The 16014-nt window shown below is 38.4% G+C and overlaps 1 protein-coding gene across 1 annotated transcript in view; it reads left to right on the top strand.

Moving 5' to 3' along the window:
• Positions 1 to 16014, top strand: part of necab2 (N-terminal EF-hand calcium binding protein 2) — a 135842-nt gene that overhangs the window by 91454 nt on the left and 28374 nt on the right. The window contains exon 8 of the mRNA XM_036585522.1: positions 11325 to 11404. Within this exon, the coding sequence (XP_036441415.1) occupies positions 11325 to 11404 (80 nt within the window). The remainder of the gene's footprint in view (positions 1 to 11324; positions 11405 to 16014) is intronic.

Below are 16014 nucleotides of genomic sequence, written 5' to 3'. Positions count from 1 at the left end.
CATATACTCACACAGGTACAATAATGTATAACCCTTACGATAATGTATAACCCTTTACATCTCCAACAGACAGCATCTTCTAGCAACTCTTAAAATAGATCCTGTGTTTATATAATTAGGTGAAGGTATTTCTTAATCTGCTTCATGGTCCTCAATGTATTTCTGAATGTGCAATTTACATCCAATACAAAGTTACCAACACTCTCTTCATGTCACTGTGTTATTTCTACACATGATATTAGTATGTGGTTATATTAAACACTCTGAAGCAATGCACTTTTGGTTATTTGAATTAATCTCCATTTGTCTCATGTGTGAAATAATGCTGGCAGGTGTAAAGTATTCTACTGGGTAATTGAGCTGATGTAGTGAATCCTCTGAGGCTTCCTCACAGTGGAGTAATTCATGCGCACATATGTTTGTGTCAGCAGAAGCACTCGTAATGGGGCTCTTTGAATGACTCATGTCAGACATTCATCACCGCAATGTTCAGGATTAGCATCGAGATTAGCGTCAGGCCCATAAATCACACTGAGAGTAAATCAAAAGTGCTATTCCTTTCCCAGCTACCTCATTTATTTCCAATTTAATTCAACCTCAGTCAATCAAGGGCAAGGAGATCAAAATAGGCTTTGGTGTGTCAGATCCTTTATCTCTGTGGGGAAGGGTGCAAGGACAGGAAGTCGAAACACTTCACTGAGAACTGTATATCAAATGCCAGACAGAATTATTTTTGTTATTTTTTTGTGGAAAACCTTTTAAATGTCTTCTGAAGCTGACACAGAGGGGCAGAACTACTAACGTTATGCGCTGTTGCAGACCCTATTTTGGTGTTAAAAAGTGAATGTTGCAATTTATTGCGTAGGAGCAGTGGCCCCTTAGCGGCCATAACAGCATTAAAGCATCGTCCGCTGCTCTTTTGGGCTTTTGCTTCGCTGCATGTACATTCATAGGAGTTTTCCTTTCAAAGCGCAAAATACCTGGAAGAGATTATTATAATGAACCCACCTACTCTGTTTTTCAGAGTCTGATAGTAAATACTGACTTGATTTTGTGCACCATTTGACGCCTGTGAAAGATTTTATCAGAGTAATTAGTTATTATTTCAGAAAACAATCCTTGCTCAAAGAAAATTAACCCCTTTTTTACACATACTATATAGATGTACTAAGTTAAAACCTTGAGAAAACAAGTCATTATTGTAACATATTAAGCCATTATTTTTACTTGGGTTGGTATATCTAGAAAACAAATAATTTGAGATGAAAAGTAAAACTTTTGTCATAAAATGTAAAAATATGGAAATACTACTGCTAGAAATATAGAGAGGAAAAAAACAATTATGGACCACCTGGCAGAAACTGTCTTCCACACACAAAGGACATGAGCAAAACAGGAGTTTCTATTGCACTGGTCATATGTGAACCACAAAGTTGCGCCTGTGTTAATTTGCGTTATAGTTCTTAGTATATAACCCCAACCAGGGCAGACTGTCTCTGGACCATTGATACTTAGCGCTTCTTTTAGTAAATCTGCCCTAATGAGTCTGTACATAACATCCGTAAATGAGAGGTTGGAAAATGGTCATGTAAAAATGAGTTGTGATTGTTTTTTGGTACATAAAACCAAACAAACATTATAAGTGGACCTCAAGGGGAATGCAAGGCGGTTATAGGATATGGGGCCTTTTTAATTGATAGACTATACTGTACTGCAGTTGCTGTTACCCATTTACATGACTGCTGTTGTTTCAGTTCACACAGGTTTTGTTACACATTTAACAGCACTCATTATGATTATCATTACAAATATCATCCATTAACTGTTAATGGAATCAAAACAAGAACAGGCTCATTCCAGCTGTTCATTAGTGTTTATTGTTCATTTTTTTTATTTCAGTCAGCTGTTGTAATGTATGCATACTGTCCTTATTCACTTTTCTGTTTTAAACAATCTAAATATAAATAACCTTACAACTTAACCATAAATTCACATTCATGAATGTGTTTTTCGTATATGACACATAGAGAGACATTGGTGCTAGTAAATGGAATCTAATCATCAGCTGATTTTCTCCCTAGTCTGCATTAACTGCTTCATGGTTTTGTAGTTGTAACATTAGCGCTAGCTGCTATCAGGCTCGGTAGTCTCTAAAGGCCCTCTCAGCATCAGCATTCTCCACGCCTGTGTGCTCTGGAGCAGAGCTGCGGTGTTAGTTATGCAACACTAACAACACAGGGCTGTCCGTGTGTCAAGTCAGCACTTTCTGTATGCTCAGCAGCCATACAGTGTCTGAGTACAGGGTATGATGCAATCTGAGAAAAGAGGGCATTGTATATGTGGAGGGAGGAAGAAAAGAATCCTGTATTCTTCAACCCAGCGCCCCTGAGTTTCTGTTATCTGTGGAAGTGGGATAAATCTCCTGGCTGGAATAACACAAATTGTTTTATATATTACACTTACACCTTAGACTTCTGAAGTCATGTGTCATTCTGTAGTCACGTTCATGCCCATACTAGGGACCTCCAGATCTAAGCAGATCTCTCTATGAGAGAAAATCCCTGCTATCACACCCTGAGCTAAACAATAATGCCCCAAACCAATACGATTTGTCAGATGTGCATTTATCTTCCAAATGATACTGGATCTTCTGCATTATCATGTCATTAAGGGGTTGAAATACAAATATTGCTACATGCAAGCTAATGCTGCTGTGCACTGAACTTCATAAGACTGGCAACCTCATCAAAATACTCCATACAAACCAGCAAGCCTAGTCAAATGGGGTAGTTAAGTTGTTTTGGCAGTTTCAGGCTGCAGTTTGTGCAGCAGGTGTTGGTCTGTAACAGTGCTGAAAATTAATAGTAGACTATTTGTACTTTCATACAACGTCATTTCTGTGCGCAGGAGTGTTAGCTTCATAGGTCTATTGACAATGATTGATTGGCAGTTTGCAAATTTGTTTAATGATAAAATCCACTGCTTTCTCTCCCAGAAAGAAATAAAGCCTGGTGAACACACTATTAATGTGCTTTTTTGTGTATACAGTACTCTGCAAAAGTCAGAGATTACCCTTCATTTGTTTAATTTCTAGTCAAAACAGCCATTAAGTATAAGTTACTCATTTTTGAAGCGATAGCAATAGAAGCCGAAACTGTAACCAACTTCCGAGACTAAACTTTGGAGGTTTGGAAAAATATCCCTGCGGATTTCTTCAAAAACTGAAAGCAAGAATCCTGTAAAGGCACACTAAATACTGAAAACTGGTATGTGATGTTAATTGTTGAGGCTTCAGTGTAATTTTCTCTTAAATATGTTTTCTGTTTTTTTTCTGATGCTGAAAAATGACTTGCACATAATGGCCGTATTCAAATGAAAAATAAATAAATGTACTCTGACTTTTGCTATTCAAATAATCATCAGAATAATTTTTAGATTACCCAAGTGCACAATTACTAATGTAACGCATAATGACAGCCCTAGTTTTCTTTGTGTGGGTCTGAATTTGTGTGTGACAGACATATAGAAGCCAGTGGTGACAGTGTCTGACTATCATTTCTATCCTTTTTGTGCTTTAGAAATGTAACATTGCTGGTTTATCCTGTAGTTTCTTAGCAGAGCATAAGCTGGATGAGAGCTGTACTGCTTTCTGTAGTTCAGTACTTAGTAGGTGTTTAAGGATATACAGTCATATGCTAAAGTCAGAACAAATGACATGTTTTGTTGATTGTTAAAGTGAAAATTTAACACATTCACTCTACATGGAGCAGAATTAAAAATTTCCCTGCAAAAAAAAAATTGTCAAGGGGTACGAAAACTAGTGCGTACGACTCTACACATTTTCAGTTTCAGTATGATTTTCTGTTCAGAACTTAACATAAAATGTAATTTTGATAACAAAATAAACCCCACAAATCCCCAGAATCCAGAATCTAGAATCTATAAATGTCTTCAGAAAGAAAAATCCAGTCATTTGAATGTGGCTGCACATATAGCGTAAACCCCCCCTTTAAGTTAATCTAATGCTTAGTTTTGATTATTTACAGTTGTTTCCACTAAAGATGGCAAACAATAGACTGGGGGGCAGTTTAAATTTGGGTGCACTGTTTTGAACATCCATTTTTTGATACTTCATTCACCCAAATAGTTTACTCTTTGCTTTCTCTGCTGCCAGTGGACACATCAGTGATATTACTGAGGGAAGTACCACGTGACGTTTCTGGGAAACCCGGGCAAAAGTGCTTAAATTGATGTGCTTCGGACTTTATTCACAGTAATTTATTGAGATCTGGTTCAATGACTTGCTCTTTTTCACCATAAAGCTGCCATGCTCAATAAGGCAATATCCATGAAATGACATAACAGCGCCTTATTAAAATGCTCTGATCTGAGGACAGCACTGAGAAGCCTGCATAAGTTTTAAATTTCCCCCAGACACACATAAAGCCGCGCCTGCTCTCCATAAAAGCAGCCGTTGCAGCTGTCAGCTCCTCCGTGGAGAAAGCTTTGTTCAAGCTGTCATTTGCGAGCAGCAGGCAGAAAATATTGATCAATACCTCAGTATGACTTGTTCCACTCGTAGCACTTTCTCAGAGCACATCGCTTGCCTACCGTCCTGTCTCGTTATTCGCTCTCTCTCTCCGTCCCTTCCTTCTGCTCTCCTGTCTGTTTTCGTATACGTTTCTCCCAAATTTACTACTTTTACATACTGTACCACTCAGATCCACACACAGAGATAAGATAGGTGTGTTTGTGTTCTCCTGTATGTCTCTCTGCTCTGTCTTCTGACAGAATCTTCTCTTTCTTAAACCTGCCAGAAGACATTTTCCCATTATGCTCTCTCATTGCTCCTCTCTACTTCTCTCTCCTTTGATCAAACAGCACTCTGCCAGATGAGCAGCTAAATTTAAACACACACTCGTTTGTTTTTGCTTGTGCAATGTCAACTTTATGTAACATTATATATTATCTGTCTTACCAAACCTTGTATCTCTGAAACTGTAACTTAATGGCAGAGGGGGAAAAATGTTTTAACTTTAATGTATATGGACCATTCTGCTGAATTAGTTCAAGCTGCGGGTCAAAAACCAATTACATATTCAGACCGTAGACATTTACAAGAATTTTGTTATGATCTAAGACATTAAATGAGATAGTAATAAGCTAAATGTATACATAATCATCTGTAATAGGGTACATTCTGTCAGGAGGTGTCTCTCCCAAACTCTCACCCCTACATTTCAACTTGTGAAAATGTACGTACATTTTTTCAAAAATCCTGTCCCATGTTTTCATGTCACTACTGAAACACAAAGAGTTTTAGTTCATAGGTGGGGCCTTATTTTAGCCACACCCCTGGATTTTGGAGCAGAAAGTGAGACTGCATCCCTGCACTTCATGGCCACATGGTGAACAGTTAGATCCCATTGTTTTGAAGCAAACTTGTCCCAGAGTCAAGAATAGTCACTACTGAAACTCGTATTTTAGTTAAGTCAATTTTTTTGTGTTTTAATAAAAATGTTATGATTTTATGTGTCTAAAACTGTTCAAAGCTCTGTTTGCTAGTCATGTACTGGCTAGTGTTTTTGAGCTTTGCTCAGAATTAGGTAAAATTGTCACTGCCGAAACAGTCACTACTGAAACACTTGGTAAAGTTTAGGTAGTGTCATAATTGTTAGTGACAATATGGAATGTACAAACATTTCTTTTCCTAAAATAAACATTATAAATTAATTATAATTAATAGAGTAATTATTAGTCACTCAAAGCAAAAGAATTTTAGTCTAAAGTTCAATACTGGTAGAAGTCCGACAGTATTTTGAACTCTGACTATGAACCGGTTAGGTAGAATGATCCATATAAATATAACAAGATTTTATTCCAAACCTTTTTGGATCGTTTCTTGTGGCCTATTTGTGATTAGATGTTCCAGGAGTTCCTGGTATGGCTCAGGTTATAAATAAATTCATTTTTCAGATTGGTTCAGCTAATATGCCTTCACATACAGCGCCATTAATGGTAACTGTCCAGCCTGATTTTTATTGTTTTTAGATATTTGTCACATTTCATTGTTTTACATCCAAATAAAATTTATTAGAAAACGGATAATTCTGGTCCTGAAATCTGATTGGCTAAGCCGCGTTTGAAGCCGTTGTAAAATCCACGATATACCACGGCTATGACCACCTCACAACAACTGAACTCTGTATTACTGCTTCATGGCGCGAAAAACCCTTTTGCTGTTAGTGAATTAATCTTTGACTCTAATGCTGATTGCACAGGGCACCGAGTGTACTGTTGAAGTAAAAACCTATTTTTGTTTAAATTGAGGGGCTGAAAACTTATTTTCTTTACTAGAACTAGGCTGGTCAGCTAGCCAACAGGCTAAAAGATAGCAAACAGGCTAAACAACGTGAACATTTATCCAAACAATATCACAGGCTTGAATTAAAGTACTCACGATATGATTCCCTGAAAAACGGCAATGTAAAAGTCTAAAGAATGTCACCTGAATAGCTTACACACTTCAAATGTCCGTGTTTCAGTCAGAAGTAGCATCAAACCCAGGCTGAATCCCAAATGGCTCCATACTGCCTAGCTAAATAGTGTGCTGTGTGACATTAAGTTTAGAATTCTGGCTTCTGCTGTCAAATAGTGCACTGCTGTTGGTGCAGTATTAAGTGTTTCTGTCCATCCTTCCACTGTGAGAAAACACATCAACACTATAAAAGGATGTGTAGTTGTCAAGAGGTCATTACTGAGAAAAGGAAACAGACAAAAAAGAAAAACATTAGCAAATTAAAGAAAGAAGCTGCTGGTTTTCTCAGAACAATGACCTGACCACTCTAGAGTGCAGGTCTCAACATCACTGAATATGTCTGGGATTATTTGGATTGTTGAAGCTTTTCTTCCTGCAAAACAGCTCATCAGCTTTATCTGACTTTTTTATCTGACTTTTGCTGTTTTTATCTGACTTTTGAAGTTATCTCTCCCAACTTTAGCATTATCATCAAGTGCATGTTTGTTTATGGTATGACGTGTAGAACCACGTCTAGACGGTCGTGACCCGCTGTCTGCATCTTGAACCTCTGCATTAGCTGGTTGTCCAGAATATGTGTGTGCTTGTTCCACTTTATAAGAGCCAGATGTTAAACCAGGACCCTGTGACGTACCCCATTTACAGCTAAACTCATTCCTTACACCAACACGGGTCTTTCCAGAAGAAGTAAAGACAATTGTATTGATGTAACATATTTTATTAATGTGCAATATGTACATTTGAATCATGTAAATTCAAAGCATTTTTTCAGTGCTATTTGTAACACTTAAGTATCATTACAACAATAGCTGTTGGCTCGGGCGCTGCTTGCAGAGGTAGAAGCAACAGAGCCACTGCTCTGTAATGAGCCATTCTATATTGTCTTACTCCTCTTGAGAGGTCCTGCCGTTCTGCTGCATTTTCATTCAGGAGAGTTGTGCTTCTCTGCAGCTGGTAAGACGAAAGCCAGTTCTTTAGACTGCTTTAGCACGGAGAGTCAGAAGGGCGAGTGAGCAGTGCTTAGTGATCAGCTCAGCGTTCTTCTCATGAATCTTGGCTGCTGGACAGAGTTGGTCTTTGGCTCATGTGCCACTGTTAATTAGAATGACATTTCCACATGCCCCAGCACATGGCACAGCTCAAAGAATAAGCCTCAGCTGTCAGTCATCTTTGTCTTTCTTTTTTCCAGCTTTAGCTGGACTATCATTTCCTCTCATTTCGGTGTCATTAGCATGAAACACGACGAGACTGTGTAATTGTGATGCCCTAATCCTGAATTAAGTAATCTCAGCCCTGCCCTTGACATGGCATCAGGTTTTTGATTTAAATGGATTAATGGAATGTGCGCTTGCATGTTCTTTGTCATTGTGCAGCATGTCTGAGTAGTCAGTGTGTGTATGTGTGTGGGTATTTCCCATCTGCCAGTATGTCTGACAGTTTGTTACAGCAGGTGCGCACAGGGACCACTGTCAACAGCATGGCTGCCTTACAATAACAAGTTTGTTATCTGAAACAGCCAGAGAAGTATTTGAAGTCAGACCAACTTCACCTAACGCTGATCTGTTCTAAGTTTCTGAAAACACTTCTTACAATACCGGTCATATGTTTGGACACTTCTGATTGTATGTTTGTCATAGTCTTAAAGACATTTTGAAAGTATATGCTAAAGGGAGAATTCCACAGATTCTTTTATGTCTGCTTAATAAATCATTCAATCTTTAATCAAATTTCAGAGTGGTTCAATGTGAAAAGCGTTATACTAGAGCAAGAACTGAAGTAGCCCCCCCACCCCTTCTTAACCAATTGCCAGATCAAAAACACCCACTAAGAGGTAGGCGTATCCATGTCAAAGTCAACAATCAATAGAAGACTTCACCAGAGTGAACACAGAGGACTCACCACAAGATGTAAACCATTGAAAAGCCTCAAAAACACAATAACCAGATTAGAGTTTGCTAAAAACATCTTAAAAAGCCTGTACAGTTTGGAACAACATCTTATGGACAGATGCGAAGATTAACTTGTACCAATATGATGGGAAGAAAAGAGGATGGAGAGGGGAAGGAGCTGCTTATGAACCAAAGCATACTGCTTCTTCTGGTGGAGATTGTGTTATGGTGTGGGCATGAATGGCTGCCAATGGAACTGTCCCCATGTATTTATTGATGATCTGACTGCTGTCAAAAGTACAAAGAGCTATATTTATCTGCCCTAATTCATCTAAATACTTCAAAACTCAATGGACGGCTCTGCACACTGCAGATGGGCAATGACCCCAAGCATACTGAAGCAGCCCAAGATTGTTTTAAGGCAAAGAAGTTGAATGTTCTGCGTTGGCCAAGTCAGCGCCCTAAGAACAAGCAGGAACTGAAGGTGGCTGTAGTAATGGCCTGGCAGAGCATCACCAAGGAAGAAATCCAGCGTCTAGTGATGTCTAGAGGTTCCGGATATCAGGCTGTCATTGACTGCAAAGGGTTTGCAACAAAGTATTAAAAATGACTATTTAATTTATGATTGTTTGTCCATACTTTTGAGCCCCCTAAAAATGTTGGGGGCTATATATGGAAATGGTTGGAATTCTTACACCGTTAAGTTTATTTGGATGTAAATACCCTCAAATTAAAGCTGATAGTCCACACTTCCAGCTTATATATATTATTTCATTTTAACTCCAGTATGCTCTGGAAGGCAGCTAAAGATATTAAGATAATCTAAAAGACTCAGGTCACAGTGTAGAATACTATGAAAACCAGAAGAGAACAGAGAGCAGTCTGAAAAGTAGGCGGTTCAGCCCAGCTGAGGTCTAACACTTCAATGAGTCTTCAGTGGGGCCACAGTCATCACCATGGTTACGGCTGATGTGTTCCCCGTCCCTCCTTGTCCTGCAGGACTCATCAGCATTAGGGAAGTGCCATAGTCTAATTGGTTTGGCACCTTAAGCGGTGCTGACTTAAAGGCTGGGCAGCTTTTTCTCCTCATTAACTGGACATGTCATTGCATGTGGAGAGAGGGTGGAAACTGTATTAATCATTGTCGGTTTAAACACGCTATTCTTTCATTTTGTTCTCTTGCTGTGCACTTTAATAACCAGGACCTTTGTGTGGAAAAGCTAAGCCCATCTTTCAGTATGGTTTTTAATGACTATAGTAAAGAGTCCTAACAAGCTTAATAATGGTTTGTGTAGAAATAAAAGCTACATAGTTGTTTCACACTGTTTTATTGCCATGAGAGCCATTCTGAAGAGTTTTAGGGGAAAACATTGGAGATAAAAAGAGTTTTTTAGTATATAAACCTTCATTCAATACATTAGAAATAAAAGACAGTGATACAGAAAAAGTGTAAAGTAATCCTGTCACAATTATTGCATAATTGCCTGATTGCAATTATTTTCTATAGTTGTTAGCATTCATAATGACACGTTTATGTCGCAATACACAGTGAATTGAATGCATTTTGAGGCAAATACATGTAAATAGAAGAAAGCAGAAAAAACACACTGTGGGCCTTATGAAAACAACAAAAGTTCTAACTTCTAATTTGGTAACACCTTTAGAGGGCAACAATGAGTATTGTTTGTTTATTTGAGGCTGAGTTATTTGTTGTTAGTTGGAAGCTACTATGGGGCAGATTTATTAACATTTTGCATTTTTGCAGTTGCATTTTACTGTTAACAACTGGCTGTCACAGTTTAGTAAAAAGGTGTAATGACGCTTCAGTGCCTTTAAAAAGACCAAAGATGTGGCAGCCACTGCTCTTTTGTGGTTTTGCCTCATTGCATATGCACTTATAGGAATTTCCCTCACAAAGCACATTTTACAACATTATCAATGAGCAGGTTTTGACAAATGATATGAAGTTTTCTTTTCCAAACTATTGTTCAAAGCACATATTAATACTCTTTGCCTCTGCAGTTCTTGCTTTACTCTTTACTTCATTATGCACTGTGGTATCTGTACACGTGTTTATGTGGCAGAAATGTCACTGACATTCTTTGATTTACTGCACATAGCTAAGCAGTTACACTTAAAGTCATATAGCTCCCAAATGACCTGAATGCACTCAGTGAAATTAAACAGGGGTTTTACAAAATCACAGTTTACAAATGCACTTAGCATAGAACCGCCACAGAGCTTCAGCAAATCCCACCAGCTGAAAATGTGTCTCAGAACAGAAAGTAAAAAGTAATTACGTAGTTTGTTCGATTGTCTTATTTTCTCAAATTTGTGATGTAAAAGTAATTGTGTTCTTTATCTCTAAATAATAATTCATTTTTTCAAGCTAGCCATTATGGTGTCTTTGGTAAGATTTTAAGAAAATAAATCATTAGTTTGACCTAATGAGTGAAAGAGTTTGAAGCATGATACAAATAAGGACTAAACTACTTGTGGAAACTGTTGAAACAGGCTTTTGAATTTCGAAAGCACATGAGCCAAACACGTGGTTATATCGCGCTGGTCATATATTAACTACAGAATTTTGCCTGTGTTCATTAGCATAAAGTTCTTAGTTGTTAATTTGCTAAATTGGCCACCCCCACCAGCGTAAAGTGGTAGACTATCGGTAATTAGTGCCTCTCTCAGTAAACCTGCCTGTATGTATTTAAAGCCAGGAAGCAAGATAGCTAATCAGCCAGTATGGCCATTTCAGGCTTATAATTTAATATTTACATACAATGAACGAAAAAGCCAACTAAATTGTCAATCACAAGTATTTACATGGCAAGTAGTCATCACCTGATGTTTCATGATAATATCACGTTTAATGCCTACTATGTCTTTCATCTCAGGGCCTACAGAGGTGAGGAAAGAAGGCCTGGAAATGCAGATCAACCGCCTGGCCGAGCTGATCGGACGCTTGGAGAACAAGGTGAGCCTTTTGTTATGATCAATTACGTCATAATATATTGAACTATAGATGACAAATTTAGAGCTGAGGAACACACCCCATCTCATTTCACAGTCTGCTTATGTATTCATAGCATGCTAACAAACAGCACAACACTGTGATGATGTTGTGATAACAGCTGTTGGCCCAATAAGAAACAAAGCTCTCAAGTGTGTTATTGATGGCAGTAGGGTGGGAAAAGGACTCTTATGTGTAGCTGGAGTTTTCATCAGCATGCAGGGCTTCCCTTATAGCTTGCAGTGCTCAGCCTTATGGTGTTTCTAAAGCTCAGCTCCTATAGCCTCCCTGCAGATCTCATACACACACTCTGAGGTAATTACATACACTCACATGCAAGAAGGCTGAGATGAGATTCAGATAGCGCGGTGCAAACCCAGATGCTCCACTTATTACCAGTATATCCCAGAGAAACAAGGGAGGCAATTATAGAGACCTGACATCCATACCATTGCAATATCTTCTTTTATTACTCCACTGCTTTTACTCTCTGCCTGTCTCTCTTTCTCTCTCTCTCTCTCTCTCTCTCTCTCTCCCCATCTTTGCCTCCTCAATGGTCCCTTTGGGTCATTTGCAATCTAAAGAACGAATTGAACTTTGCAATGGCAACAATAATATTTAAAGACTTCTGGAAGATGTGGTATGCTGTAAACTGAATTGCCGGAAATAAATAATTATACTGTTGTAAAATGTCAGAGCCCATCAATGAAATAAAAATAGGAACATGAGAGACCACACATTCAAGTACCTCTGCCCTACCACTGAACTCTATAATCCAATCCTTGAATAAAATGACTCCAGCCCTGGAATGAAAATGTGATATGACCTTAAGTCTCACGCTTCTGAGTTAGAGCTTACAGAACCTGGAGACAAAAACACAACCGTTCCAAAAGTTGTTCTCCCACAGGGACAGGCGGAAAGGGCTTTGCCTTGGGAGAGTATGTGCTGTTAGCACCACGGCTAATGGGGTCCCTAGTTAATACTACAGTGTCTGGCAGGTGGGTTTGTTTGTGGAAGCAAAGAATATCCAGACAAGTTGATTCCACACTGAGTAGAATCACCCAAGTGGGCATGAGAGATGCTGCCCTGTCACAGTGAGGAGCAGTGACTGGGAGGGAATCTGGCTCTGTGGCACTGAAACACTCAGAGCTGATCTGGAATCAGAATCACAAAGTACCTCTGAAACTCCACAGAACTGCTGGCAGTTGCAGACTTGCTGAAGCTTTATAATTGAAGAATAATTCAGCCAATTTGCATTGTTTTCCATGTAATTACTGAATAGTAATCTTTAGGGTGCAATAGAAGATTAAGAAATAAAACCCTCTTACACCACTTTCTTTTGTCACACTTAAAAGGAAAAAAAAAATGTGAATAAATTGTTGAATTGTTAATTGTTTTATGATAGTTTTAACATAAACTTTTGACCTAAAAAGTATTTCATAACACTTAAAGAAAAACACTTTACTGCACACTTCTATAACCTGAGAATAGCTTAACCAGGTTGCACTAAAGTCCCTCTAGTTACTGAATAATAAGCCTTAGTATGCAAAATGGCAGGGATTTTAAGGGGTTAAACTCTATGAATGTATCATATGACACCAGATAGCCTGCCTAACTACAGTATCCATCCATTAAGTATGACAGTACCATAAATGTGTGATGTTCAAAGCTCAGTGATACCTTGCATCACACTAAACAGAAGCTACAAATGTAAGTTTGTATGCACTAGAAGGTGTCCACGTGGTTAAAGACTGTTCTGTTGGGCCCTGTTTGTGTAAAATCAGTTGGTAAGATGCTGCTGATTTAACCCTGTTTTTAACATGCACAAACACAATCACAATCATTTTCCCAATACAGGTGGAGACATGTAGGCTAGCAAAATGGAGGCAAAAAAGTCAAAATGTATGGTACCAACGTTCGTATATACAACTTTACTCTGTTTGACTGAACAGAATTGTGAGATATAAATGTTAAAAGGTTGATTTTTTCAAATTGTCTTTGTAAAATAGGCTGTAGAGAAACTGTATCACTCCTCCCATCTACATCCACACCTGGTTTTAGTTTCAGTGCACAGTGTGACACAAGTTAACAAATCTTCCATGAATCAGTTGAAGGAACTGTATTCAACAGTGAGCTTAAATCATTTTACTAGTATATGTGCAAATAATGGAAAGACCTGTCTGTGGGAGAATCATATAAGGGATATTCTATCCAAAATCCATAAGTTTTCTCCACTGAAAATATACTGAACATCTTACAATCATATGTCAAAAACATTTCAGGGTTATTCAGGCTGCTTAAATAAATTAAGGAAACTAATTACCTTGATTGGAGTGGTCCCAATTTAGTTGAGTAACTTAAACAACGTGATTAAATAGGTCCAAAATTTCTCTTCAAGGTACATAACAAAATTAAATATAGTCAACTGAAATAAATCAAGGCAATTGATTTCTTTAAATAATTAATCAAACGCAGCACACTGTGGTGTTACTGATCGCATATGTTTTTTTTCAGTGAAGTGAGAAATTATGCTATTATAAAGTTCCTGAGAAATCTATTGTTGCTCATGATGGGCTTATAAATTTGGTTTTGATGTCTGGATTTTGTATAGCTTCCCTGTGGAACTGAATAGAGTGCACACCATACAGAGTGGATAAAGGCCATTAAATCCAGTTAAGTTTACTGTAGTGTTGCTGTCTGTCCTGGTAATAGAGAGGAGTGGAAATCAAAGCTAATTTACCATGGTATGCATTTCTGTTACCTGGAAGCTAGTACTTAATTCATTTAGTCAGTTTTCTTGTAAATATTCATTATGGGAGCTACTGCTGCACAAATACACACAGCAACACATTTATTCATCATACCCTAGAACAGTAGTTCCCAAACTTTTTACATTCCCACAGGCCCTCAGACATTAAACCTCTTGCTACGTAAGCCCTTCACTCCTTACACATACACACATGCGCATATTGCAATGTATATGTAAGATATTAAGCTTTGTGAAATTAGTCCCCTTTAAAACGTCAAACATGTTTATGATGCGGTGACATGTCACACCAAATATGCTGAATATTACTGAATGATTAATGTTAGGCCTATTACTTCATATTACAGGAGTGGTTCACCTTTGAGTGCTGCTCACAGCACAGAGATGAGGAAGAGCTCATGAACTTTCTTCATTGGTAATTTATAATCTGTGGTCAGTATGTAGGAAAAAGTTTGGGTACCCCAGTCAAATTACACACATTGTTGATTTTCTAAGCTAAAATAAGTTAATAAATTCTCTACAGAGAACACATTTCTGAACATTTTTTAATGCATAGTTACTGCTTATTTGCTCGTAGTGGTTAAAAATATAAAACACAAAACCTAACCTGTGCAAAAATGTATTATTTTTTGTAAATAAATAGAAATTACGCACTACAATTTGCAGACAAATTCCATGTTTAAGTTCCCTGTAGAGGACATTTTAACTTATTTTCACCTAGAAAATCAACAAAACATGTAGTTTGGCCTGGAGTGTTCAAACTGTAGTATGCGTTATTGAGAATCTGGCTTGATGATACCGCAGAAGACCACAGTCTGCAAATAAACAAATCATACATTTTTTGCTGCATGCTGTGAGTATCTTGACCGACTTCGAATGATCCAGATAAGCGTCTGTAGATAATGGTAATTACGTGATCACATCAACTAACGTGAATAATTTCGGTCAAAATTTTGCAGGCCAGTGTTGTTTAATGCACAGTAAGGCAGTGGTCACCAACCCTCCACCTGGAGATCTACTTTTCTGCAGAATTTAGTTCCAACCTTCATCTAACATGCCCATATCTAACACTGATGATCCAGCCAATCATAGACTTCTAAAGAAGTTAATAAGCTGCAGCAGGTCTGGCACATTGTTGTTGAAGCTACAGTCTACTTACTACATCACTTTACTTACTAGAACTATGATCACAGCACAGGGAGGTTTTCCAACAGATGGGTTAGAGTGGATCAGCTGAGTAGTCTGACTCTCTGACCAGCTTCTGGCTCACAGCTGACTGAGGCGTCAATCTCATCAGTGTGCTCTTGTTGCTGTATAATGCAATCCTGCTGCTCGGAGGAAAGCGCATTTCCCTCGTTTCCCGCAGTGGCATTCTTAAGCCCTCTAGCCCTGTGGAGGCAGCAGCCTACGTCCCTCACCCCCCACTCGCTCACTGCGGTGCAGTAACTGCCATTCTCACCCCTCCACTGCATGATGGATAAGCTGCCGTCTCCGGCCTCTACAGGACAGAGAAATTTCTGCAGATGTGTAGCGTCATTAGCAGCCATTATGCACTCAGCTCTTTCACTAGAGTGGGTTGCTGCCCTCCATCCGCTCCATCTCGTAAAATGAGGTGCGTAAAAATGCTTCTCATTGAAAGATTAGACAAAGCTGGACTTGGTACAGACCCAGAGGAGAGGTGGGTAGTATTTATTTACTCAAGTGAATTTCCTATGTAACACAATACAGTGCAAACGTCAGAGACCACCCTTACATTAGTTTAATTTCTAGTAGAAACGGCTATTAAGTACAAGCCACTCGTTTTTCG

The sequence above is a fragment of the Colossoma macropomum genome, unplaced genomic scaffold (assembly GCF_904425465.1).
Source record: "Colossoma macropomum unplaced genomic scaffold, Colossoma_macropomum, whole genome shotgun sequence".
Classification (NCBI taxonomy): domain Eukaryota; kingdom Metazoa; phylum Chordata; class Actinopteri; order Characiformes; family Serrasalmidae; genus Colossoma; species Colossoma macropomum.
This window is presented reverse-complemented; position numbering and strand designations above follow the sequence as displayed.